The sequence below is a fragment of the Lygodium microphyllum genome, chromosome 29 (genome assembly GCF_053477565.2).
Source record: "Lygodium microphyllum isolate KBCC chromosome 29, Lygodium_microphyllum_v1.1.10, whole genome shotgun sequence".
NCBI classification, from domain to species: Eukaryota; Viridiplantae; Streptophyta; class Polypodiopsida; order Schizaeales; family Lygodiaceae; genus Lygodium; species Lygodium microphyllum.
Genome location: NC_141163.1, coordinates 14,519,703 through 14,545,733, shown reverse-complemented (window position 1 = coordinate 14,545,733; position 26,031 = coordinate 14,519,703). Strand labels below are relative to the sequence as shown.

Sequence of the window (26,031 nt, the reverse complement as noted above, 5' to 3'; positions counted from 1 at the left end):
TTGATTTACTAAAGATCAAGATATCATCCAAGAAGACTACTACAAAGTGTCCTAGATAGAGCCGTAACACACTATTCATCAGCTTCATAAAAGTAGCTGGTGCATTAGTGAGACGAAAAGGCATCACCAAAAAATCATAATGCCCATATCTAGTACGAAATGCCGTCTTAGGAACATCCTGGGCCTTAATTCTTACTTGGTGATAGCCTGATCTTAAGTCAATCTTTGTGAAGAGTTTTCCCCTTTGTAATTGATCAAAAAGATCTTCCATTCTGGGCATAGGAAATTTTCTTCACCGTTATCTTATTAAGTGCTCTATAATCAACACAAAGTCACATAGAACCATCTTTTCTCTTCACCAATAAAATTAGCGAAGCCCAAGGTAAATTGCTGGGTTGTATAAAGTCTTTATCAAGGTAATCCTTAATTTGTATTTCGACTTCTTGGTGCTGTGTTTCATTTAGCTTATAAGGTGGTTTAGAAATAGGATGTGTATCCCTATCTATGTCAATTGGGTGATTTACATCACCCCTATTTGGTGAAAGGCCACTTGGTAAATCAAAAGGAAACACATCTTTAAATTCATCTAACAAACCACTTAATTCATTACTTACATTCAACTCACAAACATAAGAAAATTGTTGCTTTATATTACAAAAAGTAAAAGTGTTCTGTACAAGAAGGGACCATAACATATATACCTCACAAGCTTTCTTCTTTATCAGCTTCTGAACTTCAAGGGAACACATCAAAGGGTTATCAGATACTTCATGTTCACCTTGAATCACAAAAGTCTTACCATCTCTTTCAAATTCCTGTGTATTATGATGATAACTACACTTTAAGGATGGTTCTAATCCCCATAGCCACTCCCTCCCTAATGCAATATTGGCTCTTTCCATATTCATAATTTGGAAATCAAGCTTATCTTTATATCCTTGGATCTCGATTTCCAAATTGGATACCATTGTATCCCATATTTTATTATCCTGACCTTGCATCATATGAACAACATATTGATGCTCACTCTTTTGTTGGGGAAGTTTTAACTTTTTAACAAGTGCATAACTTATGAAGTTGTGGGTGGCAGAGTCATCAATCATGACTCTAACCCTCTCCCCACCTATCGATCCATGTACTCTAACTAAATCATGTGGCCCAAAGGTAGGTTGCCACATAGAAGTTGACATACAACACCTGTGTTGTATATCCTTGTGCAAGACCTCTAAAGATTTATATTTTTCATGCCCCTTTAATTCCAGGGTCTACACTACATGGATTTGTTTCTCTTTTCCCTTGCCCTTGTCCTTATCCTTTCCTTTATCTTCCCCCTTTTTTCTTTGAGGGCAATTCCAAGCAGCATGGTTAGGGGATAGGCAATTGAAACACAGCCTTTCTTTTTTTTTGCCTTATCAAAGTCATATTGACTTAACTTCGGTCTTACATACTGTTTCTTTTTCAAAGGGTTATTTCTTACCCTTAAGAAATGGCATTTTCCTTTTAAATTTGCCTACAAATTTTGAGGCTTCAAATTCCTTAGTCTTGGGCTCCGTATCAATAAGACTAGTGAGTGCACCTAGACGCATATTATTTTCATTGACTAATCCAAATTTAATTGCCTCTTCAAGCGTCTTGGGTGAACTCCTTTTCACTTCCTTTTTACACGCCTTATCTAGTTCCCTTATGTATCCTCATCTTTTGAAATTCATCTATTCCTTCCAATTTGAGGATTATCTCACGATACTCCTCCAAATATGTCAACAAAGGTCTTCCCTTTTGTCTGACAAAATCCCAATCTTCCCAATTTCTTTCCATTTCATTTTCAAGAAGGAATTCTTTTTAAAATACCGATTCAAATTGACCCCAAGTTTCAAGTATTTTATTTGCCTCCTTTAAAGTTCTCCACCATTTATATGCCTTTGGCCCCAAGGTTAAACTAGTCTCCATCACTTGAAGATGTGGTGGAGTATTCTTTAATTTATGCAAGTCTTCCCATTTTTGGAGGAAATTAAAGATAGTGTCTTTATTTCTATCTTTTTCCTTCCCATGAAACTGAGGGGGCTTCATATCTTTTAACACTAGGTTATCCCTCAGCTTTTAGTGGGGTTCCCTAGGGTCTCGCATAGTCACATCTAGATCTTTCGATGAAGATGGAATATCTGAGGTCTCTACCTTACCTTTAATCCTTTCTAATAATAAGGCTAATTGAGATTTTATTTCTGTGAGTGCTTGAGTTAGCAACTCCATTTGAACCCCCTGTGCTTGCACACGAGCAGTTAAATCATCAAATTGTTCTCACGTAGCAAAAAATTCTTCCCATTGTTCTTGTATTTCCGTTTCATGGGGATCCACCATAGGGTGGCCCCCAGAACTAGAGCCTTTGGTTACCCCCTCTCTCTCTTTCCCCTCCATCTATACACTGGAATTGGAAAGCAAATATAAGAAATTTGCAAACAAAGATGAGGTACTTCCCTGATTACAAAGGTAGGATAGATGTCGATGGCCTTTATATCTCAGTGGTAGAGACAGCGTGAAGATCGATGCAATTTTCCTCAGATCTGCACTAGTTGTGTGCAGGTTGCATGGCATACAAAACAAGGCTTGTCAGGCAGTGACAAAATAGGTCGTGTTTTCCTTGTGTATAGCTCAGCGGTAGAGCAATCAGCTGCAGTCCAATAGATCACCAGATTGTGGCTGGAGTAGTTGCTAGTGTGACCGGTCTTAAAGCGGGACGTAGCTAGCATGGCGATTAGCGTGGGCCATATTCGGAGCGACGATCAACATGGCCCCTATGTTTTTTAAAGATCACCAGGAGAGGAGACGAGTGAAAACTAAAACGTTGCTGGCCACGTGTCACTGGTCGCCTAAAGACGGACGACTGCCCAAATGTATTACGGTCGCCTGAAGTTGAGCGACGACCTAAACGAATTGTGGATCGTTTAGAGTCGGGCCGAAGAGGACATGGCTTTGATACCAGTTTTATGTTCCTCAAACTGTGCGACGACCCAGATACCAGTTTTACGTCCCTCAAACTGTGCGTCGACCCTCCGTCCTCTCATAAACAACACGAGAAATACTTCTGTCTCACCACCCAGCCACACCTAGAAAATTTCTGGCCCCAACTCTATCGTGGCTCGATTGCCAGCCGTCAACTTGAGGTGAGCTATTCTATTTTTTCCCATAAATTACATTCCACGTAATATAACAAATGGGGACGAGGGGTGGGACGCGGGAGGGACCGGCATACATAAATAGCATTTGAAAATGTATGCATGTGATGTGGTGGATGGATGTGTGGGCATAGTAATAGGGGATGCCCGTTTTGTAGCTTCTCATCCCAGTCCCATCCCATGTTAGAGCCCCCTCTCATGGTAACAAGGGATGGCAATTTATTTTTCTTGTCCCCGTGGGCCCATCCCTATTGCCATCCCTATCTCCAAAACCAGTTCTATGTTACTGTGTATGTGGGTGAATGTATGCTACCAAAAAACATACAAAAAAACCACCCCCTAAAAGACACCCACTCCACCCAAAAATAAATAAATAAAAACGTCCCCTAACAGAGGAGACGTGACAAGGGGATGGCCAAGACGGAGGGACGGCTGTTGGGGATGGGACAAGGGATGTCTCCGTCCCATTTTGGCATCCCCATTCGGCCCATCCGTTCAAGACAGTGTTCTTGCGTTCCAAGGCCTCGGGACGGCCGTTCCCTGTTACTATAGTGTATACCAAGGCACGAGTTATGGGCAACCAAGCAAAGTGTTCTCAATCTCACTCTATCCAACAAACGAGTGTGTGTCAAGGCACCACTTGTGGGCAACCAAGCAAAGTGTTCTCAATCTCACTCTATCCAATAGGATGCAATGTGCACGTATCCAATGATAATGAAATTGTGAAGAGAGATGAGTTGTGGGTAACTAGCAGTGTGTTCCAGTCTTCCTCTCACCCAAGACATAGTGTGTACATATCAAATGATAATGAGATCGTGAAGTACCCCTTACCAGCTAGATGTAGTGTGCATATATCAAATGATAATAAAATCGTGAAGAGGTAGCCTTTAATTAGGCAAAAATAAAAGAAAATGATGATTGATTTGGCTACCATCTTATGAGGCCAAAAATGTAGGCTGTCCAACCAAAGATATGGTGCCCACTCAAAAATAAAATGCACCCAAATATGATTTTTGTACATCCATAGTACATACATCACTAAAACCCTCTCTCAAATCATGGGTGATAAGTACAATACAATATACGCTAAAACCCTCTCTCAAATCATGGGTGATATGTACAATACGATATACAATAATAGAAGACACACCACAATACATATTGCAATCGAATAGAACCATGGATATCCTAGCAATGAGTGATCAAGCCACCACAAAGGTGCCTGAGAAAGCCACTAATGTTGATGTCAATCATACCAATCCCCAACCAAACAGAGTAGAAATAGTTAAATCTTAATGTCTGTCATGAACCAACTCCTCAAATAGCACATCATGACCATGGATTCCACACCTTTGGCTAGACCATCAAAGTGTTCCCTCATGTGGAAATAGACTAGGAGCAAAGACCGCTCTATATGCCACCTCCTATCATCAACCTAAAAGACAAACCATCTTCAACTTTTGAATCTACCTCACTTTGGTACCTACAAAAAGCCATACCCAAGGTCCACCACACCTGCATATGGATGAGGCTCACATGCCCCACCACCAACACACGCTCACACTCCCTCTATGGCATTGGAGAGTCCAGTGAAAAGATAGCACTGCAAGGGCCAGAAGAACAATTTTGAGGCCCCTACAACCTTTGCTACATGGCTGAAATCGGAGTCATAATTGCAACACCACTAGCCTCTTATAACCCTTAAGGAGGTGCCCCTTCTTGCCACAAAAGTACCACTAACCCTTCTTCTACGTGTCACCCCTCTGTGACGCAGCCAAAGCACCCAAAAAGGGGCCACCAGAATGAGATTGAAACCTCTGATGGACAGTTTTCAAAGCTAAGAGTGAGTGCGCAAAGAGTTGAGAGCAATAGAGTGAAAGAGTGAGCACGACACTTGATGTTCGGTACAAAGACTAGTGTACCACTTTTAGGTTTTGAATATATATAAAGTACAACAAAGTGAAGGGTGTGTTCACACCTAGCCACGGTAAAAGACACGGTGAGCCTTTATTCCCAACAACCTCCCATCTATAGACAATGTACTTGAAGGTAGAGGAAAGAATCAACTAAGTCTATGTATGTACAAAGCTGAAAGACACATCTACTATCAAAACCCCATCATTTGGCAGCAATGAGCAAACCGCTTGGTTGCAAGACCCTTCACAAGAAGGTCAGCAGGGTTATCATCTGTATATATCTTGACAAGCTCAATGCCTTTGCTGTCAAGTGCATCCCTGATAAAGTAATACTTCACTTGTATGTGTTTTGTCTTTGCGTGAAAGACAGAATTCTGTGCTAGCATGATAGCACTCTGACTATCACAGTGGAGGATAGGAGCCTCTGTAATCCCAAGCTCTCTCACCAAACGTGAAATCCATAAAGCCTCTTTGCATGCCTTTGCGGCAGCCACATATTCTGCCTCTATAGTAGACAATGCAATACACTTTTGCAGCCTAGATATCCAAGAGACTGCTTCTCCTGTGGAACACATATCCTAAAGTAGACTTCTTGCAGTTAGGATAGCCAACATAGTCTGCATCCATGAAACCGACAACAGATGACTTCTACTTACCAAAGCACATACACAAATCCTTTGTGCCCTTAAGGTATCTCATGATACCCTTCACTGCTTCCCAATGCCTTTTGCCAAGATATGTCATGTATCTGCTGGCCACTCCCACCACAAATGCAATGTCAAGACATGTAGCAACCATAGCATGCATCAAGCTACCAACAGCCGAAGCATAGGATATCTTGGTCATTTCAACCTTTCCATCATCTGATGTAGGGCTGACATCTACACTTAAATTTTACATATGAAGGCAATGGTACACTAAGAGCTTTTCTCCCCTCCATATTGAAACACTGCAAAACTTTTGTAACATACTCCTGCTGTGACAGATAAAGAAGACCCTTTGATTTGTCTCTGAGTATACGCATGCCAAGAATGTGATTTGCCTCACCAAGATCATTCATATCAAAGCTATTGTGTAGACTCTGCTTCAAGGAGTCCAAGGCATGAACATCCTTCCCTACAATTAGCATGTCATCCACATACAAAGCCAAGAGAATAAGACTGTCATCTACTGCCTTCTTGGTGTGTAAGTGGTGATCAGCTTGAGAACGATGAAACCCCTGAGATTGCATGAATATATCAAATTTGTGATACCATTCTCTTGGTGCCTACTTCAGTCCATACATACTCTTATGGAGTTTACATACCATGTGCTCTTTTCCCTTTGCAACAAAAACCATCAAGCTGTTGCATATAGATCTCCTCATGCAGATCACCATGTCAGAAGGAGGTCTTTACATCCATTTATATGAGTTCCATGTCCTCACATGCAACCAAGCCCAAGATGGTTCGTAAAGTAGTCATTTTGACTACAGGAGAAAAGATTTCATCAAAATCAATTCCATATTATTACTTGTATCCTTTAGCAACCAAGTGTGCTTTGTACTTTGATAATGAGCCAAAAGTGACTTTCATTTTATAAACTCATTTGCAGGGTAGCACTTTTGTCCTTTTGGTAAATGTAACAAATCCCAAGTATCATTCTTCATGAGAGATTCCATTTCTGATAGTAATGCTTTTTGTCATTTCTTACTATCATGTCTGTCCCTTGCTTCCTGGAAGCATAACGGTTCACCACAATCTGTTAACATGACATAATTAGATACATAGTTTACTCCAAGAACAAATCTATTTGGTTGTTTTTGCACTCTGGTCAACCAATGGACCCAGTGGTCAAAATTTGTTTGTTGTTCAGCCTGCAAATCTACATTAACAACTTGTTGTTCTACAAGTTTAACATGTTGTATAGCTAATTCAGGTTGTTCCACATGCACATGTTCTTGCTGAATTTGCGGGACATCATGGGCAAGATCCTGCTGATCATTTTCAGCATCATTCTCTCCATTTTCAGGGACATTTATAGCAGATATTTGCTGCTGTCTAACAGGCATTCTTTGTTGTCCTATTGGTACATCCTCTAGGAACAACCCTTCTGACCTCCTCTATTCTTTCGGGCTACTTGTGCATGCGATCTTCCCACTTTGCCATGTCAGTTTTTCACTCTTTCCCCCTCATCCTTATCGATGAATCTGTGTTTGGACCACAGCCCATCATCTACTGTCCCCACCAGCCTCTAGAGCTCACATCACCATCTTTTGGAAGACTGACATTTGGTTGTCATCTGTCAGCCTGGCCGACCGTCATCATCCTGCAGCTGATTGCCATCACTGCAGAGCTACCACTACTGTATCTTGATCAGCCTGCTGCCTCACATCCTGGCAGCTGCACTTCCAGCCTTTTTGCACTTTCCTCAGCCCAATCACACAAGAGATGGACAGCACTCATTCTTCACTTTTCTTCTTCTTTTTCGTTAGTGTTTTGTCTGAGTTCTTTGTGTTAGTCATGTTCATACGTAGAGTTTTCAGCAAGCTCATAAAAGGTAGGTACCAGAGTTCCATTTTAAAGTCTGATCAGCTTGACAAAATAATGGCATCTAGGCACATCAAAAGGAAAATTTTATGTTATCCTTACAAGATCTTCAACATGTAAAATATTTCTGCAATTGTTTGATATCAATACTTAAACAGCTTTCAAAATAACCTACAGCTAGACATTCATGTCAACTTGATAACAGACAGCATGCAACCTTACATAAATCAAGTTCAAGCTGGCAGCACAAAACTTATCTAAATGTATACTATCTATAATGTGAACTTAAAAAACCATTAACAGTCACTTGTAATGCAATCCACAATCATGAAAAAATTTCCCCATACCTTACTAGCACTTCTAGAATGTCATTCAAATCAATTTCACTTCGTGTGATTGTTTCTCCCTGACTCGAACTTCCAATACCAGTATTGGCATTGAATCCAGTATAGTCTCCATTCCCAGCATCACTACACATGCTTTCCCTAGCTGTCGACTCTTTCAGTCAATACCCATAATAATCTCGAGAGCTCCCAAAACTTATACTTCCAGAAATCAGTTAACAATCTTCCTATAAAAATGAAAAGAATTGATATCAGCCATTGTTCAAAAACATGTCAATTCAAACACCACTCAGCCTTGAAAGTATAAGTTAGTTGATTATGATGTGCAAAACACAAATTTCATGCATACCTTCTTGCCATTTCTACATATTTCAAATCTATAATAAACTTCAAGCAGAATTTGCTGTCCAGTAAAATGCTGGCCTAAACTTCCATAAATAGATATCTAAATATTTAAAAACAAAAGAAAGGGCATAAAAATAGAGACAAGAGCAAGGTAAGTGCTAAAAGACACGCACAACATCCTTGAGGCATGATGAATTGCATGTGCTAAGGCATGTGCTAAACCCATGCATACAGTCCAATGGTAAAATTGTAACTATGAACTTCAGCTCCAACACAAAAGCAGGAAACATATCGGTCCAAGAATGCATGACCCACCTCGCTCATTGTCTTATTAGTCAAGGCCAGTAAACCCTTGTATCAGGTCCTGTGTAATATTTTCGCACAGTTAAAAGTTGGTTGGTTAGTTTAAAAGTTAGTTAGTCAATTAATAAGTTAGTAAGATTACTAACTAAAGCCTAACTAAAGTAAAAATTAACTTACATTAATAATTAACGATTTTTATTTAATTAAAAATATCTTCTTTTTTTAACCGAGAGTCGTAAATCCGATATTTTTCTCGGATTGACAAAGAACATAGCCACCCTTCACGGAAGTTACAACATGAATGAGAGTTATGAGCCATATTAATCATTAGTGGTAATATGTATAGTATGGATGATCCAAAGATACTAGATTTTTGGGCAAAACTAGCATATTTTAAATATTACTTATTGTAAATATCTTAAAGAGATATGGAAAATTCTAGAACTAGATGTCATGTAAATTTTTTTTAAAAACAAGTGATTTTATAGCTAGTTTTGGAGATTTAATACAAAAAAAGAAGGATTTGCAAAATCACACGCGCCGCGATCACAATCTACAAGCAATAAACAGCACTTCTAACAGGGAGAAAAAGAAAGAGTAATCTGAAAGATTTCTAACCAACTGTCTTGGAGTTTTACTTCCCTTTTAGAGCCAATGGAACCATCAAATTTATGATTTAAGCATCAGATCACTGATTTTCCAAGATTCCCTACACAAAGCGCTCTTTTTCTCAACCACAACCCCTCTTCTCTAATTCACCATAAATATGAGGCATGGGAAGCACAAGGAAGACAAGGAGACCCCAAGAGGCTATGAGAGAGAGAGAGAGAGAGAGAGAGAGAGAGAGGAGACCCTGAGAGGCTACAAGGGAGAGAGTTAGCTCGATTCCCCCTATCCCGATCTTCGCCATCTTCTCTTATGCTCTTCCATCTCAAAATCCATTCCCTCCTTATCTCTCGAATCTACTTGTGGACGATGGCCCCTAAGCGAAGAATGCCGTGTGCGGATGGCAATCCTACATCCGGCAACGAAGCTTCAGGCGAAGACATCACTGTCAATCCAACTGCAGTACTAGTCGTAAGTAATGTATTTCCAAATTGATAGATGCTTGCTTTGATTCTCGTACGAGATATATTAGGTCCCATACTATGATGCATGAGTATAGGTCATCAGAAAGGATAAATTTCATCTCACATATTCGAAAGCTTGCAAATTGCATGTATCAAGGGAAGTTAATTGCACCTAGTTGCATATGGCTTATTCATTGATAGAGCAATTACTAGGCAGAATCGGTTAGGGGTTATAAATGGCATAATCGTAAAAAAAGAATGACATTAAGAATTGTGCATACAAGTCTTAAGTAAATTTTACATAGAATCCTTCTTTGATCCCAAGGGGGAGAGCAAATATGCAACGGAAATGTTATCACATCTATTCTTGCATTGTTTGGGAAGAATACAATTGGTTTTGTTGGTTGATGGAACAACATCCTAAATGATTTTACATTCAACTGGTTGTTGATTTGTGGTTTGGATAATTATTCCAAGTGCTTGTGATTTATGGTAAATGTATAGCGAGGGTCTGTGATGACAAGTTGCCATGGAAATAAATGAATGTTTTCTTGGAAAATGATATTAGGGCTAAATGCCTTGTTTGTGCTAGATTCTTAAAGGATTTAATTGAGGAAGGATATTTTGCATGGGTGGATCATCTCCAAGATCGCATCGTGGATCAACCCGAGAAGGGCACTGCTCGATTCATTGGCCGAAGGTCGAGTGGTGAAAAGGCAAACCACAAGAATGATATTTCACTCCTAGACAACTTGCGGGTTAGGTGGAGCTCTGGACGCCCCTTGCTAGGTCTAGAATGGACTTGAAGACCTCCGTGGCCTCCAACGTCTAGGCATGTTGGGAGATCCTATTCTAGATAAAGAATAGAATTTGTGGTGCCATGTGATTTGGACCAATTACTTCTGCTGGGCAAAAGGGATACATAATTTCTCCTGTATGGGCAAGAGACAAAGATTAACTTCAAGATAAGTTAAGGAACTTGTTTGTTAATAGATTGCTTCCTCTGTATTCGTATCTGTGCTGTAAATTATGCGAACGAACCCCGTTCCCTAAAAGGCTTGATTAAGGAAGTTGATTTTAAATGTCACACATAAGTGTGGTAGAACCTAATTAGATAACTAAAAGACGCCTATTGAGAAAAGCCAACATGTAAAGAAAAGGACAGTCAACATGTAAAGAAAAGTATTCTAAAAATAGAAGATGTCAATGTAATCAGTGACGAGAGTGACAGTCGCAATGATATACTCTTTGCTTCTTCTTTAAGTGCACAACCATTGATTGTTGATTCTAATGATGACTCACTTGGATTCTTGATTTAGGTGCCTCATTCCATGTGACACCACACCGTGAGTGGTTTTCAGACTACAGCTATGCTAGACATGGTGTTATCCACTTAGGAGACAACTATGCATGTGACATTGCAAGGATTAGCAGTGTGCTGTTGGCATTTCAAAATGGTTCAATGTTCACCTTGCATAATGCGAGGCATGTATCCCAGCTCAAGAAGAACTTCATAAGCACAAGGCAACTAGATGATGAAGGCTATCACACCACTTTTGGGGATGGCAAATGCAAGATATGTAAGGGATCTAGGATTGTTGTTAAAGGCTATAAGAGTGGCAATCTATATCCATTACATATATCTAGTGTACGTGATCATATTATCGCTATAACCAAGCAACAAAGTGTATTTTGGTGGCATAGCCGATTGGGGCATGTGAGTCAAACTGGAATGAAAGTGCTTTCTCGTTTAGGTTATTTGTCATGTTTGAGGTATATTGATTTTGATCATTGTGATTATTGTATATTTGGAAAGGCATGCTCAAACATCACATAAAAAATCTCTTTTATTAAAATCTTCACTCTTAGAATTCGTACATTTACATGTATATGAGATGCTAGGGCTGTTGGGAATAAAGGCCTCGTGCCTTTTAAATGTACTCCAGTGTGAACACACCCTTAGCACTTGTACTTACATATATATATCTATCTAAAAACTTGAAGATACTATCTCGTCATTGTACCTAATAACGTACTCACTCTCTATTCCACTCTCTCTCTGTCTCTCACTACGCGTAGGACAATCTTTCTCGATCTCCGTGCCTAACTGGTCCCTACAAACTGGTATCAGAGCATAAGGTGCTGCAGACGATCATCAAGCTGAGGCAGAAGACCAGCATGGTGACAAGACAGCTCAAAGGCGAGCAGGAGAGTCACAGGCATGAGCTACAAGCATCGTGTTGCCAGTCACAAGTGATAGGGCCAGGAGTGTGGTGAAGGGCAACCAGCTGACGAGCATCTCAACAAACGTGACATGCAGGCAGTGGGTAGCGGGAGCAGCAGTCGACTGCAGCACGTGACTACAGCAGGCGTGGACCAGGCATGCATCTACAGCGCTGACGAACACTAGGCAACCAAGCAACGACCATGCCACAGCAGACAGTAGACAAACAGGTCCAGCAGACAGCGCGTGCAGCAGTCGTCGGCACAGGTCGTGCATGGCGGGATAGTCGAACGGGGTTAATGAACCCCGTCACACATTTTTTTTAATTCGTTTTTTTTAAGAAAAACAAAAAATTCAACTTTTACCCCTCTCTTGATGGGGTTTCGCGCGCCAAGCACAAAAGGCTAGATTTGTGCAATTTTGGCCCAGAAATTTGGAGCTTCTTCAGATTGAGTACTGTTTATGCAAAATTGAGGCATCTGGTCAGAAATTGCAGACATTGTGCGCATTTGAATTGGGGATTTCGCCAAAATTATTGAAATTTTGCTCATCTAAGTGAAATTTCTCAACATTGGACCCATAAAATTTGAGGCTTTTCCCAGATTTGGGGAATGTGATGCAGAACAAGCAAATTTGTCTTAGAAATTACACGAATTTGTAAAATCTTGCCTCTGACATTTAGGGCTTTTAATGTACATGCACAAATTGGGCTGAAATTTACCCAATTTCTCGACATTGAGTCACATTGGACCCCGTGCAATTTGGGACTTTTGCAATTTGGGCAAAATTTGTGCAGCATTTAGTCATTTTATGTACATGCAGGTCGAATTCCACGCAATTTGGACATCAACACTTGGTAAAATTTGGAGGTTTTGGCAAAACTCGACTGTTCTATGTATGACAGAGAAAATGCAAATGTATTATTGATGCTTTGAGCACAAATTTTTGGGGCTTTTGACCATTCGTGTCAAATTTTATGCCCGTGTGTACATATACAACAGAAATTGCAGCTGAAATTTTGGGATTCCTCATGTAATGTGATGCACATGCCCTTGGAACAGCTGTAATCAGTTGGATAATGTTGTAGCACATGGTTTGGTGCTTCTGAAAATTTAATTACAGATCTGAAATATGTGCTTCTACGTGGTCATTTATTGCTGATTGGTACTTGTTTGTACCTTGGTCACTTGGGTGACAGTTTGGGCCTGCATTTGCTGGTTTTTTTGACACATTTGGGCTGAAAATCATAGCTGGCAACAATGACAGCAGTAATCTAATGCACATAAAGAAGCTTGACGGAGCACGTAACTTTGCAATTTGGCAAAAGCAGTGCTACAATATCCTGTTACAAAAGAAGCAGGCAAAGCCGATAAAAACCGAATGGGCAAAGCCCACGGACATGGATCACGACGATTGGGATGAGTTAAATGAGCTTGCACGCTCAACCATAGAGCTATCGATTTCTGATGCCTTGCTCTTCAACATTGAAGGTTTGGATTTTGCATATGCTACACAAAAGAGTGCTGCAAGCAAAGTGTATTGGCTGAAAAAGTTTATGGATTTGCGTATGAAAGAGGATACAGCAATGTCTACTCACTTGAGTGAGTTTAACTCCATTTTCAGCCAGCTGGTTGCCTTGAAGTTCATGATTGATGAGGAATTTAAGGCAACTTTCTTGCTTTGTACTCTACCAGAGAGTTGGGATACATTCATGACTGCTATGAGCAATTCTAATGTAATCCTTTTGTATGCTAATATGAGAGTGCTCTACTTATGGAAGAGATGAATCGGCAGAACAATGCATCCAATAAGTCTTCCAGTGCTTTGCATACTAGGGGCAGATCACAGCAAAAGGGCAAATATGATGGCAAGGGACTCAGTAAATCACGTGGCAAAGATGTTGAATGCCATCATTGTGGCAAGAAGGGTCACTTTAAACGTGACTGCTACAAATGGAAGAAAGAGAAAGGAAAAGGCAAGAAGATAGATGATAGCAAGGAGGAGAAGAAGGACAGACAGCCTAAGAAGAGCAGTGTAAAAATTGAAGAGGTGAATGTAGTCACTCATGATAGTCACACTGGGAGTGGTGTACTCTTTGTCTCTTCACACTTTGGTGCATATGCTTTACTTGCAAATACAGATGATGACATGCATACTTGGATTCTTGATTCAGGTGCTTCCTTTCATGTCACCCCTCATCGTGAGTGGTTTTCCACCTGTACAGGGGATCGACATGGTGTTGTCCATCTTGGGGACAACTATGCATGTGAGATTGCAAGTTTTGGCAGTGTGTGGTTACAGTTTCAACATGGCTCTGTCTTTACACTTCAGCATGTACGGCATGTACCTCAGCTCAAGAAGAGCTTGATTAGCAAGAGCAATTAGATGATGATGGTTTTCATACCACCTTTGGTGATGGAAAATGAAAGATCTGTAAGGGATCTAGGTTTATTGCCAGAGGTTGCAAGAGTAATACTTTGTATCCACTTCATGTATCTAGTGTGTGTAACCATGTTGTTGCCGTGACCGAGCAGCCAAGCGTTTCTTTGTAGCATGGCCAGTTGGGACACATGAGTCAAACAGGAATGAAAGCACTTTCTCGTTTGGGTTACTTGCCTTGTCTTCGTTATGCTGATTTGGAGCATTGTGATCATTGGATTTATGGCAAACATGCACAGACGTCACATAATAAGTCTCTTTCTTTGAAATCTTCTCCTCTAGAGTTAGTACATTCGGATGTATGTCAAATGCTAGGATTATCTTTAGGGGAAAAGAAATATTTTGTCACCTTTGTCGATGATGCTACACGGAAAGTATGGATTTACCCTATTCGTAGCAAGGATGAAGTGCTTGACAAGTTTAAAAAATTCTTGGCATTGACTAAAAATCAGACAGATAAGACACTTAAGTGTCTTCGCTCTCACAATGGTGGGGAATATGTATCCAAGGCCTTTCAGGCATTTTGTGACAACAAAGGGATCAAGAGGGAGCTCACTGCCCCTCATAATCCCCCCCAAAATGCAATTGTAGAGCATATGAATCAGACCATACAAGATAAGGTCCGTACAATGCTATCTCATGCTGCATTACCCCATGGTTTTTGGGCAGAGGCTGTTATGACAGCCGTTCACTTAATTAATCGGTCACCAAAGTTTCAAACAAGTCTTTGGGAGGGGGAAGCTCTCCAAGAAGCATGGTCAGGCAAGCCACCTTCATATGCTCATCTGAAAGTGTTTGGCTACGAGGCTTTTGTGCACACTCGTAAAGAAATACACAGCAAACTTGAGCCAAAGTCCTGTAAATGCATTTTCCTAGGATATGGTGACGAAGGTGAAATTGTCAAAGTGCAGCGGTGCGGAAGCGTAGGACTGAGAGAGAGAGAGAACGCAAAGAGAGAAGAGAGAGAAAGAGACAGTGGACGATGAAGATCTGCTGTATAAAGAATGCTGAATACAAAGATATGCAGATATATACACGGGCACAGTGCGCTGGATTGCGTGTCTCCACCTCGACGATGCAACCTGCTGTCCACCTCGAAGTCCGCTGCAGTCTGCACTGTCTGCTGTCTGAAATCTGCGAATAGAGACGGAATCTGCGCATGTCACCGGTCTGTAATCTGCGAGCAGAGAAGTGTCCCAGACTGCTGAAAGTGCCAGATATAAATAGCCGAGAAACGGGGCAAAAGAGGGCGCCAGAAATAGCCAGGCGGCTGCATTAAATGCAGCCGACTGGCTGCTGCAAGTCGGACTGCCACGTGGCAGTCCGACTGTGCAGTCCGACTGTACCAGGCCTGCCCTGCTGCCCTGATCTGATCTCTAACACCCCCTCTCAGAGCCTGGGCAGGGCAGAAGCCTGAGGGATCTGGAATGTCTCCAAAGTAGAGCCTGAGGAAACGCCTTCGTAAACAAATCCGCAAGATTGTCCTCTGTCTTGCAATACTCCACAGTGATGGTCTCATCCAGAAGCTTTTCTCGGATGAAGTGGTACTGGATCTCAATGTGCTTCGTCCGGGCATGAAAAACAGGGTTCCGTGCCAAGGCAATACAACTCTCATTGTCACATCGCAGCAATGTAGGACGAGTCTGGGGGCACCCAAGCTCCTCCAATAATCTCCGAAGCCACACAACCTCGCATGTGGTGGAAGACGCGGCCCGATACTCCGCCTCAATAGACGAAAGGGCTACCGTGGGCTGCTTCTTACTACTCCATGAAATAACACCTGCACCCAAAGTAAAACAGTAACCTGTAGTAGACCGCCTGTGGTCCACGTCACCAGCCCAATCCGAGTCGCTCCAACCTGCAAGTACAAGATCTGACCCATCTGTCCCCGCGGGGTAATGAATCCCTAAATCAGACGTCCCCCTCAAATACCGAAGTATCCTCTGAGCAGCCTGCCAATGCACCGTCTTAGGTTCACTCATGAACCCTGCCAAGAGCCCAACAGCAAAACATAGATCAACCCTCGTGTTGAGAAGCCAAATCAAGGATCCAATCAACTGTCGATAGCGGGACGCATCCGCCAAAGGAGAAGCTGAATGGGCAGTGGCCTTCCAGTTCGAATCCATAGGAGTAGATAGGGCCCGACAATCCTCCATCTCAAAAGACACCAAGAGCTCCTGTACATATCTTTATTGAGAGATAAAGATCCCCCTCTGAGACTGATAAATCTCATGGCCTAAAAAGAAATGGAGTAGACCCAAGTCCGTCATCTCGAACGTCCGATGTAAAGCTGACTTCGTCTCCTGGACCTGCTGTGCATCATCACCTGTGACAATCAAATCATCAACATATAATACAAACAGCACACAACCATCCTCGGAAGTGTGAACATACAGCTGCGGATCGGCCTTGGAACGCCGATATCCCAACTGAGATTGGAGAAACGAATCAATCTTCTCGTTCCATGCACGCGGAGCCTGCTTGAGGCCATACAAGGCCTTCTTCAACCTGTAGACTTTCCCATCGGAAGATCCAAAGCCAAGAGGCTGCTCAACATAGATCTCCTCCTTCAAATCACCATTGAGGAAGGCCGACTTCACATCCAACTGATAAACAGGCCATCTCCTATGACCAGCCAAAGCAAGAACAGCTCTAATGGTCGCCATACGAGCTGTGGGGGCAAAAGTGTCATGACAGCCAATCCCTGGGCGCTGTGCAAAACCTTTAGCAACAAGGCGAGCCTTGTGTTTATCCAAAGTACCATCGCTGAGGTATTTGGTCTTGAAGACCCACTTGACTCCTATCACCTTCTTCTTCGGGGGGCGAGGCACGAGTGACCAAGTGCCATTCCTCTCAATAGCCTCCAACTCGGCTTCCATAGCTTTCTTCCATGGTGTGGACTGTAAAGCCTCCTTCACGGAGGTGGGCTCTCGATCCTGCATAACACGGGTCATCAAACAATAGTTGGAGCAAACAAGCTCCGTAGAATGTGCCTGGTGCCTCCGTGACCGCCACGGACCATCCTGCGGTCCCCACTCCTCAGGAACCCCCTCGATCCCTAAATCACGGAGTGTGTCACGGGCCCAACGAGGAGGAGGCCGAACCTCCCCTCGTCTTTCTCCATCAGCAGAAGACTCTGGAATATCCACCGGCGGTAACTCCTCAGAGGTGTCCAGTGGAACAGTAGACTCTGTGTCAAAAACAGAATCATAATCAAAAGGCACGGGCTCCAGTGGAACTGTCGAAGGAGCCCAACTCTCCCCTGGATCTCCAAGAACGGGATGCTCCTCACCCGTTGAAGTAGCCGGAACCTCCACAAACCGCACATCACGGCTAGTGTACACATCCCGCTTGACGGGATCATACAATCGGTAGCCTTGGGACTGGGAGCTATAGCCAACAAATACCTGTTTTCGAGAAGCTGCTTCAAATTTATCACGGTGAGCCTTGGGGATGTGAACATAGGCATCACACCCAAAGACCCGAAAGTAAGAAACATCTGGCTTCGTCCCAAAATAAGCCTCAAATGGGGTCATTCCTTCCACGGCCGAAGTAGGGGATCGATTAAGGATGTGGACGGCAACAGCCACAGCCTCGGCCCACAGAACCTGAGGGGTCTGTCGGTGCTCCATCATGGTGCGCGCTATCTCGATCACACTGCGGTTCTTCCGTTCAAGAATACCATTTTCTTGAGGAGTGTTGGTATTGGCAAACTCCTGGTGAATTCCTCTATCTGCACAAAACCGAGCAAACTCATTAGACACAAATTCACCTCCCTTGTCGGATCGCAAGATCTTCAACTTCCGGCCTGATCGGTTTTCCTCAAAGAGAAGCCAATCCTTGAAGTGCGAGAAAGCTTCTGACTTTAGTGCCAAAAAGTAGACCCTTGTCATTTTGCTGTAGTCATCCACGATCAGCATGAAGTACGAGCTCCCACGCAGGGACTCATTCCTCATAGGGCCACATAGATCCGTAGATACTAGCTCCATCGGTGAAGTAGACCGCCGCGAAGCTGTGTGGGGAATGGCACCCCTATGCTGCTTCCCCCGTATGCAGGAGACACATGGCTGCTGGCTCACCACTATATCCAGCAACCCTCGAACAAGCTGTCCACGTGACGCCCTCCGAAGATAGTCATAGTTCAGGTGACTAAACCGAGCATGCCATAACTCTGACTGGGACTGAGAGGTAAGAAGAAGAGTAGAGAGGGCGGTGGAAGACTTCAGTTTGTAAATGCCGTTCTCCTCATATCCGGATGAGAGAACCTTTCTCGATCCACGATCAAGGACTCGCATTGTAGTACTGTCAAACTCCACCAAGAGACCAAGGGAGCAAATCTTATGAACTGAAAGAAGATGGTACCCTAATCCTGGTACATGCAAAACCTCTGAGGTATGGGTATCACCTCGACCATCCGGAATAAGCTGCATCTTACCCCGACCTGCAACAGAAACTGAAGAGCTGTCTCCAATGAGAATCTACCCACGCGAGGGTCGCAGCTGGGCAACACCATTTGATGAAGGAGTCTTGTGCCGTGAGGCACCACTATCAACGATCCACTCTCGAGCCTGGGGAGCCGTCATCGCAGCATCAGAAGCATTAGGTGAAGCGTCCTCAATGACAGCTAGATGAAGAAATGCAGCTGATGAGGGTGCAGCCACCGCTCCAGAATCCTTGGTGTCCTTCTTCTTGGTGTCCTTCGTGTCTTTGTCAGGGCAATCCTTCTTCCAATGGCCAGTCTTTCCACAAATATGGCATGTGGAGTCTTTGTCCTTGTCCTTCTTGGATTTGTTATCCCCCTTCTTCTTCTTTTGGTCCTTCCCCTTCTTCTGAGAGGCTTGACCTGTCAATGCTTCCGACTTGGAAGCATTTTGTCCCTTTAACTGTTCCTCTTGGTCCAAGACCATAGGAACCAACTCTTCCCACCGAAGAGTAGACTCTCGCCTCGAAGCAATAAGGGCAGAGTAAAATGTACCGAATTGTGGCGGCAACTGGGACAATAGTGTGATCGCCATGTCTTCGGAGGAAATCGGCTTCCCCGCATTCTGAACCTACATCTGTAGCTGCCTTAGCTTGTTAATGTGCTCCCGTAGCGAAGAAGACTTATTTACGGATAAGGTCCGCATCTGTACCTCCAAAGAAACCCGCTTCATTAGGGTCATCCGATTGTACATCTGATCAAGCTCCAGTCATATCTCCCGAGCCACCGTCAAGTGCTCGATGTAAGCGATCACGGCTGTAGAGCATGATAGAAAGAGAAAGGATCGAATCCTGGCATTCAGTTTGTCCCAATGAGACTGGGCCTTGGCCAACTCCGCACGAGCATCGGAAGAGAGTTTGGACTCATCTCTTACCGAGGGCCGATCAATCTCCTCCTGTACCAACTCCGCCAAATCATAGGACTCAAGAATGGCCAACATCATGACGCGCCAAATGCGGTAGTTGTCGCCGTCGAGCTTTTGATCTGTAGGAAGAGCCGGTAAGACAGGCACCTTCCGGTCCATAATCGCCTGGAACTCCAAGTCAATCTCTGTAGACATCTTCACCTGCAATGCCTTCACAAACGCAGAAGCAGCCCCCTCTGACTGGGAAAACTCAGCCTGCTAAGGCTCTTCCGCGTCCTGATCCTTCTTCACCCGCCGGAGGCGATGAAAAAGCAAAATCTGCACTTGTAGACTGAAAACTCAAACTTCCTTCGCGTCAAACAGCAGCAAATCCACCACCTGTACTCCTTTCCTGTGCGCCCACACTCGTTTCAGCCTTGTTCCAAGGCGCAGCCCTCCTGTCTGCCCTTAAACGCAAAAAACGCAAATTTATGTCGCGATGGAAACTCCTCTTCAGGTTGATTCTGCGCTCAGTCAGCCCTCAAACACTGCTCTGATACCATGTCAGAGTGCAGCGGTGCGGAAGCGTAGGACTGAGAGAGAGAGAACGCAGAGAGAGAAGAGAGAGAAAGAGACAGTGGACGATGAAGATCTGCTGTATAAAGAATGCTGAATACAAAGATATGTAGATATATACACGGGCGCAGTGCGCTGGACTGCGTGTCTCCACCTCGACGATGCAACCTGCTGTCCACCTCGAAGTCCGCTGCAGTTTGCACTGTCTGCTATCTGAAATCTGCAAACAGAGACGGAATCTGCACGTGTCACCGGTCTGTAATCTACAAGCAGAGAAGTGTCCCAGACTGCTGAAAGTGCCAGATATAAATAGCCGAGAAACGGGGTAAAAGAGGGCACCAGAAAATAGCCAGGCGGCTGCATTAAATGCATCCGACTGGTTGCTGCAGGTCGGACTGCCACGTGGCAGTCCGACTGTGCAGTCCGACTGCACCAGGCCTGCCCTGCTGCCCTGATCTGATCTCTAACAGAAATGGGGTATAGATTGTGGGATCCCGAGAAAAGGAAAGTAGTACACACCAATGGCTTTATCTTCCGGGAAGATTGCATGCACAAACAGCCCGAAAAGACTGAGGAGGTCACTAGAGTTGTATTCCGGGAAGAAATACCTTTTGGACAGCAAAATGTGCCCGCTGTACAGTAGCAAATACCTGCTGTAAATGAACCTGTAAATGCAGGAAATGATGCTGGAAATGATCAGCCAGCTATTGCCCATGAAAATGATCCATTACATGTGCAAGAACAGCCAAGACAGCAAGCTGTTAATGCTGATTTGCAGGCTGAAATGCCAGGACAGCATGCTGAAAATGGAAATTTGCAGGAACAGCCAATAAATAATGACCATTGGGTTAGAAGATCGTCTAGGGCTACTAGACAACCTGACAGGTTTGTTATTGGTGCAATTAATGTGGCTGATTATGTCATGTTGACAGACTGTGGTGAACCGTCTTGCTTCAAGGAAGCAATGGACAAACAGGACAGCAAGAAATGGTATAAAGCCATGCTGTTAGAGATGGAATCTCTTGAAAAAAATAGCACTTGGGACTTGATGCACTTGCCTAAAGGGCAAAAAACCCTTCCATGCAAATGGGTTTACAAGATGGAGGTCACTTCTGGTTCCTCGCCAAAGTACAAAGCAAGATTGGTTGAAAAGGGATACAAGCAGGAGCATGGAATTGACTTTGATGAGATTTTCTCTCCTGTAGTCAAGGTGACTGCATTGAGAACCATTTTGGGCCTGGTTGCAATTGAGGATATGGAGCTCATACAAATGGATGTAAAGACTATGTTTTTACATGGTGATCTCCATGAAGACATATATATGCAACAGCCTGAAGGGTTTGTTGAACAAGGGAAGGAAAAAATGGTATGTAAACTCAAAAGGAGTTTGTATGGGCTGAAACAAGCACCAAGAGAATGGTATCATAAGTTTGATACATTCATGCAGTCCCAAGGATTTCATAGAAGTCAAGTGGATCACTGCTTGTACACCCAAAAAGCAGTAGATGGCAGCTTGATTATCTTGGTTTTGTATGTTGATGACATGCTAATTGCTGACAGGGATACTCATGCCTTGGATTCATTGAAGCAAAGTCTTCATGACAGCTTTGACATGAAGGATTTTGGTGATGCAAATCACATTCTTGGCATGCGAATACTCAGAGATAGATCGAAACGCTTACTCTATCTATCTCAACAAGAGTATATCTCCAAAGTTTTGCAGTGTTTCAATATGGGGGAGGGGGAACAATTGCGGTTCCATTGCCTCCATATGTGAAACTCAGTACAGAGGACAGCCCTACATCTGATGATGAGAAGGTTGAAATAGGCAAGTTACCATATGCTTCAGCTCTTGGCAATTTGATGTATGCTATGGTTGCTACACGTCTTGACATTGCCTTTGCAGTGGGAGTGGTTAGCAGATACGTAGCAACCCTTGGCAAGAACCATTGGGATGCAGTGAAAGGTATTATGAGATACCTCAAAGGCACAAAGGAGTTGTGCATCTGCTTTGGAAAGAGGGCATTTGTTGTTGGCTTTATGGATGCAGACTGTGCTAGTCATGCGAACTGCAAGAAGTCCACTTTTGGGTATGTGTTTACTTTCACAGGAGGAGCAGTCTCTTGGATCTCCAGGCTACAAAAGTGTGTTGCATTGTCTACTACAGAGGCAGAGTATGTGGCTGCCACTGAGACATGCAAGGAGGCTTTATGGCTTTCACGTCTGGTGGGAGAGCTTGGCATCTCAGAGTTACTTGTTCTCCATTGTGATAGTCAGAGTGCTATCATGCTAGCACAGAATCCTATCTTTCGTGCAAAGACAAAGCACATACAGGTGAAGTACAGGTGAAGTACCACTTCATTAGAGATGTACTTGATAGCAAGAGCATTGAGCTTGTCAAAGTACATATAGACGATAACCCTGCAGACCTTCTCATGAAGGATCTTCCAGCAGAACGGTTTGCTCATTGCCGACAGATAATGGGAGTTGGATAGATATATATATTTCAACTTTATACATATCTAGACTTAGCTGATTCTTTTCTCCTCTTAAGGCACATTGCCTTTAGGTGGGAGGTTGTTGGGAATAAAGGCCTCGTGCCTTTTAAATGTGCTCGGGTGTGAACACACCCTTACCACTAGTACTTACACATATATATCTATCTAAAAACCTAAAGGTATTGTCTCGTCATTGTGCCTAAAAACGCGCTCACTCTCTACTCTGCTCTCTCTCTCTCTCTCTCTCTCTCTCATTGTGCGTAGGACAGTCTGTCTCAATCTCCGTGCCTAACCGGTCCCTACAAACCGTCTCTGGAGGGAATAAAATATTTTATCACATTTGTTTATGATGCCACGTGCAAAGTATGGATTTATCTAATCCATCATAAAGGCAAGGCATTAGATAAGTTTAAAAATTCTCAGCACTTGCTGAAAATATAACCAAGATGACAATAAGTGTCTTCCCTCTTACAATGGTGGGGAATATGTGTCAAAAGCCTTTCAAGCCTTTTGTGATAGCAAAGGGATAGAGAGGGAGCTCACTACCCCTTATAATCCAACCACAAACGGTATTGCAAAGCATATAAATAGGACTATTCAGGAGAAGATCCGTAGCATGCTATCTCATACTACATTACCCTTGGATTTTAAGCAAAGGCTATTATGAGAGCCGTACACTTGATAAATCAATCACCGAAAATGTCTTTTTTTTAAAGGGGGGTTTGGGTGTCAAAGTGAAGCAATGTAAAAGCGAATGACCAAGATGAAGAGTAATTAGAGAGAGAAGAGAGAGGAGAGAGAGACAGACAAACAGAAAATCTGCAATGAAGAATGTTATATAGGAATGCAAAAATATACACAGGTGCAGAGAGAATATCTGCGTGTCTCCACCTCGAAGATCTCAATCTCCGTCAACCCCAAGAGCACTCTCCATGGTCTGCAGCCGGACATACGTGAAAACCAACTAATAGAGATTGCTGAAATCAAGGCCTTTAAATAGGCTCGGAAAAACACAAAATAATGCAGGTCGGCTGCATTAAAGCTGTCCAACTGCCTGCCACATGTCACTTGCGCCCAGCCGACCAACAATGTGTCATCTGCCCTACTGCCTGCACTCCTGCCACATGGACTAACTACCGAAAACTCCACCTACCTGTCTAGGGAATATCACTCTCTAACACACCCTCTCAAATCCTGGACATGACAAAAGGCTAAGGGATCTAGAGTGCTGGCGAAGTAAAGCCTGGGGAAGCACCTTGGTAAACAAGTCTACAAGATTGTCTTGTCTTGCAACAGACCAAGGAAATGTTCTCATTCAGAATCTTCTCCCGAATGAAATGGTACTGGATCTCAATATGCTTCTTCCAAGCATGAAACACAAGATTCCTAGCGAAGGCAATGCAACTCTCATTGTCGCACTATAGAACAATACGACCTATCTACAAGCAACCAAGCTCCTTCAGAAGCCTACAAAGTCACACTGTCTCACATGTAGTAGAATACGCCACCCAATACTCCGCCTCAGTCGACGAGAGGGCAACCATGGGTTGCTTCTTTTTGCTCCATGAAACAGCATTAGCACCCAAGGTAAAACAATAACCTGTCGTGGACCTCCAATGATCCACATTACTAGCCCAATCTGAATCACTCCAATCTGTAAGTACCAAGTCTGTAGCACCTGCACTAGCAGGATAAGAAATCCCAAAATCAAGAGTCCCTCGTAGAAACCGCAAAATCCTCTATGCAGCCTGCCAATGCACCATCTTGGGTTCACTTATGAACCCGGTCAGCACACCTACAGCATAACATAAGTCAACACGAGTATTAAGAAGCCAAATCAAGGAACCAACCAATTGTCTATAACGGGTAGCATCCGCCAAAGGAGAATCAGAATGAGTAGTAGCCTTCCAATTCAGGTCCATAGGAGTCATAAGAGACTTGCATCCCTCCATCTCACACGTAGCCAAGAGCTCTTGTACATACCGCTGCTGGGAAATAAAGATCCCCCTTGGCGTCTAATAGATCTCATGACCTAGAAAGAAGTGAAGAAGTCCCATATCCGTCATCTCAAACTTCTCATAAAGTGCTGCCTTCGTTTGTTGGACCATCTGAGTATGGTCACCTGTCACAATCAAATCATCCACATAAAGGACAAACAACATACGACCTCCACCTGAGGTTTGTACATACAACTGAGGGTGAGCTTTGGAATGCCGATACCCTAGTTTCTCCTAGAGGAACGAGTCAATCTTCTCATTCCAAGCATGGGGAGCCTATTTAAGGCCATAAAGAGCCTTCAACAACTTATACACATGTCTTTTGGAAGCCACTTCAAATTTGTCGCATTTTTCTTCGGGATGTGGACATAGGTATCACACCCAAACACCCTAAAATAAGAAACAACTAGCTTAGACCCAAAGTATACCTCATATGGAATCATACCAACAATAGTGGAAGTAGGGGAATGATTAAGGATGTGAACTACAGTAACCACAACCTCAGCCCATAGACACTAAGGTGTCTGACGATGCTCCATCGTGGTACAGGCCATCTTGATGACACTGCGATTCTTCCGCTCCAAGATGCCATTCTCCCAAGGGATGTTTGTATTGGCAAACTCCTCATGAATACCATGATCTGCACAAAAACAAACAAACTCATTAGAAACAAATTCTCCACCCTTATCCGATCGTAAGGTCTTCAACTTTTGGTCTGATCAGTTCTCTCAAAGAGCAACCAATCCTCAAAGTTGGAGAAAGCCTCAGACTTCAGCTTCAAGAAATAAGCCCATGTCATCTTGCTGTAATCATCCACAATTAGCATGAAATACAAGCTCCCTCTAAGGGGCTCCATCCTCATCGGTCCACAAAGAGTGGTAGAAACAAGCTCCAAAGGTGCAGAAGACTGCCTTAAAGCATTGTTGAGAGCAACATCACGAGTCTGCTTCCCACAGATACAGGATACACAAGGCTACTAGCTCACCACAATATCCGACAAACCTCGAACAAGCTGTTCCTTTGACGCCTTCCAAAGATAATCATAATTGAGGTGGCCAAACCGAGCATGCAAAAGCTCAGACTAAGTTTGGGAGGTAAAAAGAAGAGAAGTCAAGTCAAAAAAAGACGGCAACTTGTAGACTCTATTCTTCTCATAACCTCAAGAAATAATCTTTCTCGATCCACAATCAAGAATCCGAAAAGAATCCTCATCAAATTTAACCAAAAGACCGAGGGCACAAATCTTTTGCAACGAAAGGAGATGATACCCCAAAGTCGGTACATAACGTACCTCGAA

At 43.2% G+C, this 26,031-nt stretch overlaps 1 protein-coding gene across 1 annotated transcript in view; it reads right to left on the bottom strand.

The window, feature by feature from the left end:
• LOC148010400 (uncharacterized) overlaps positions 1-26,031 on the bottom strand; it is a 57,906-nt gene that overhangs the window by 8,200 nt on the left and 23,675 nt on the right. Inside the window, exon 3 of the mRNA XM_087671958.1 lies at positions 7,962-8,185. Coding sequence (XP_087528084.1) covers positions 7,962-8,092 — 131 coding nt within the window. The 5' untranslated portion in view covers positions 8,093-8,185. The remainder of the gene's footprint in view (positions 1-7,961; positions 8,186-26,031) is intronic.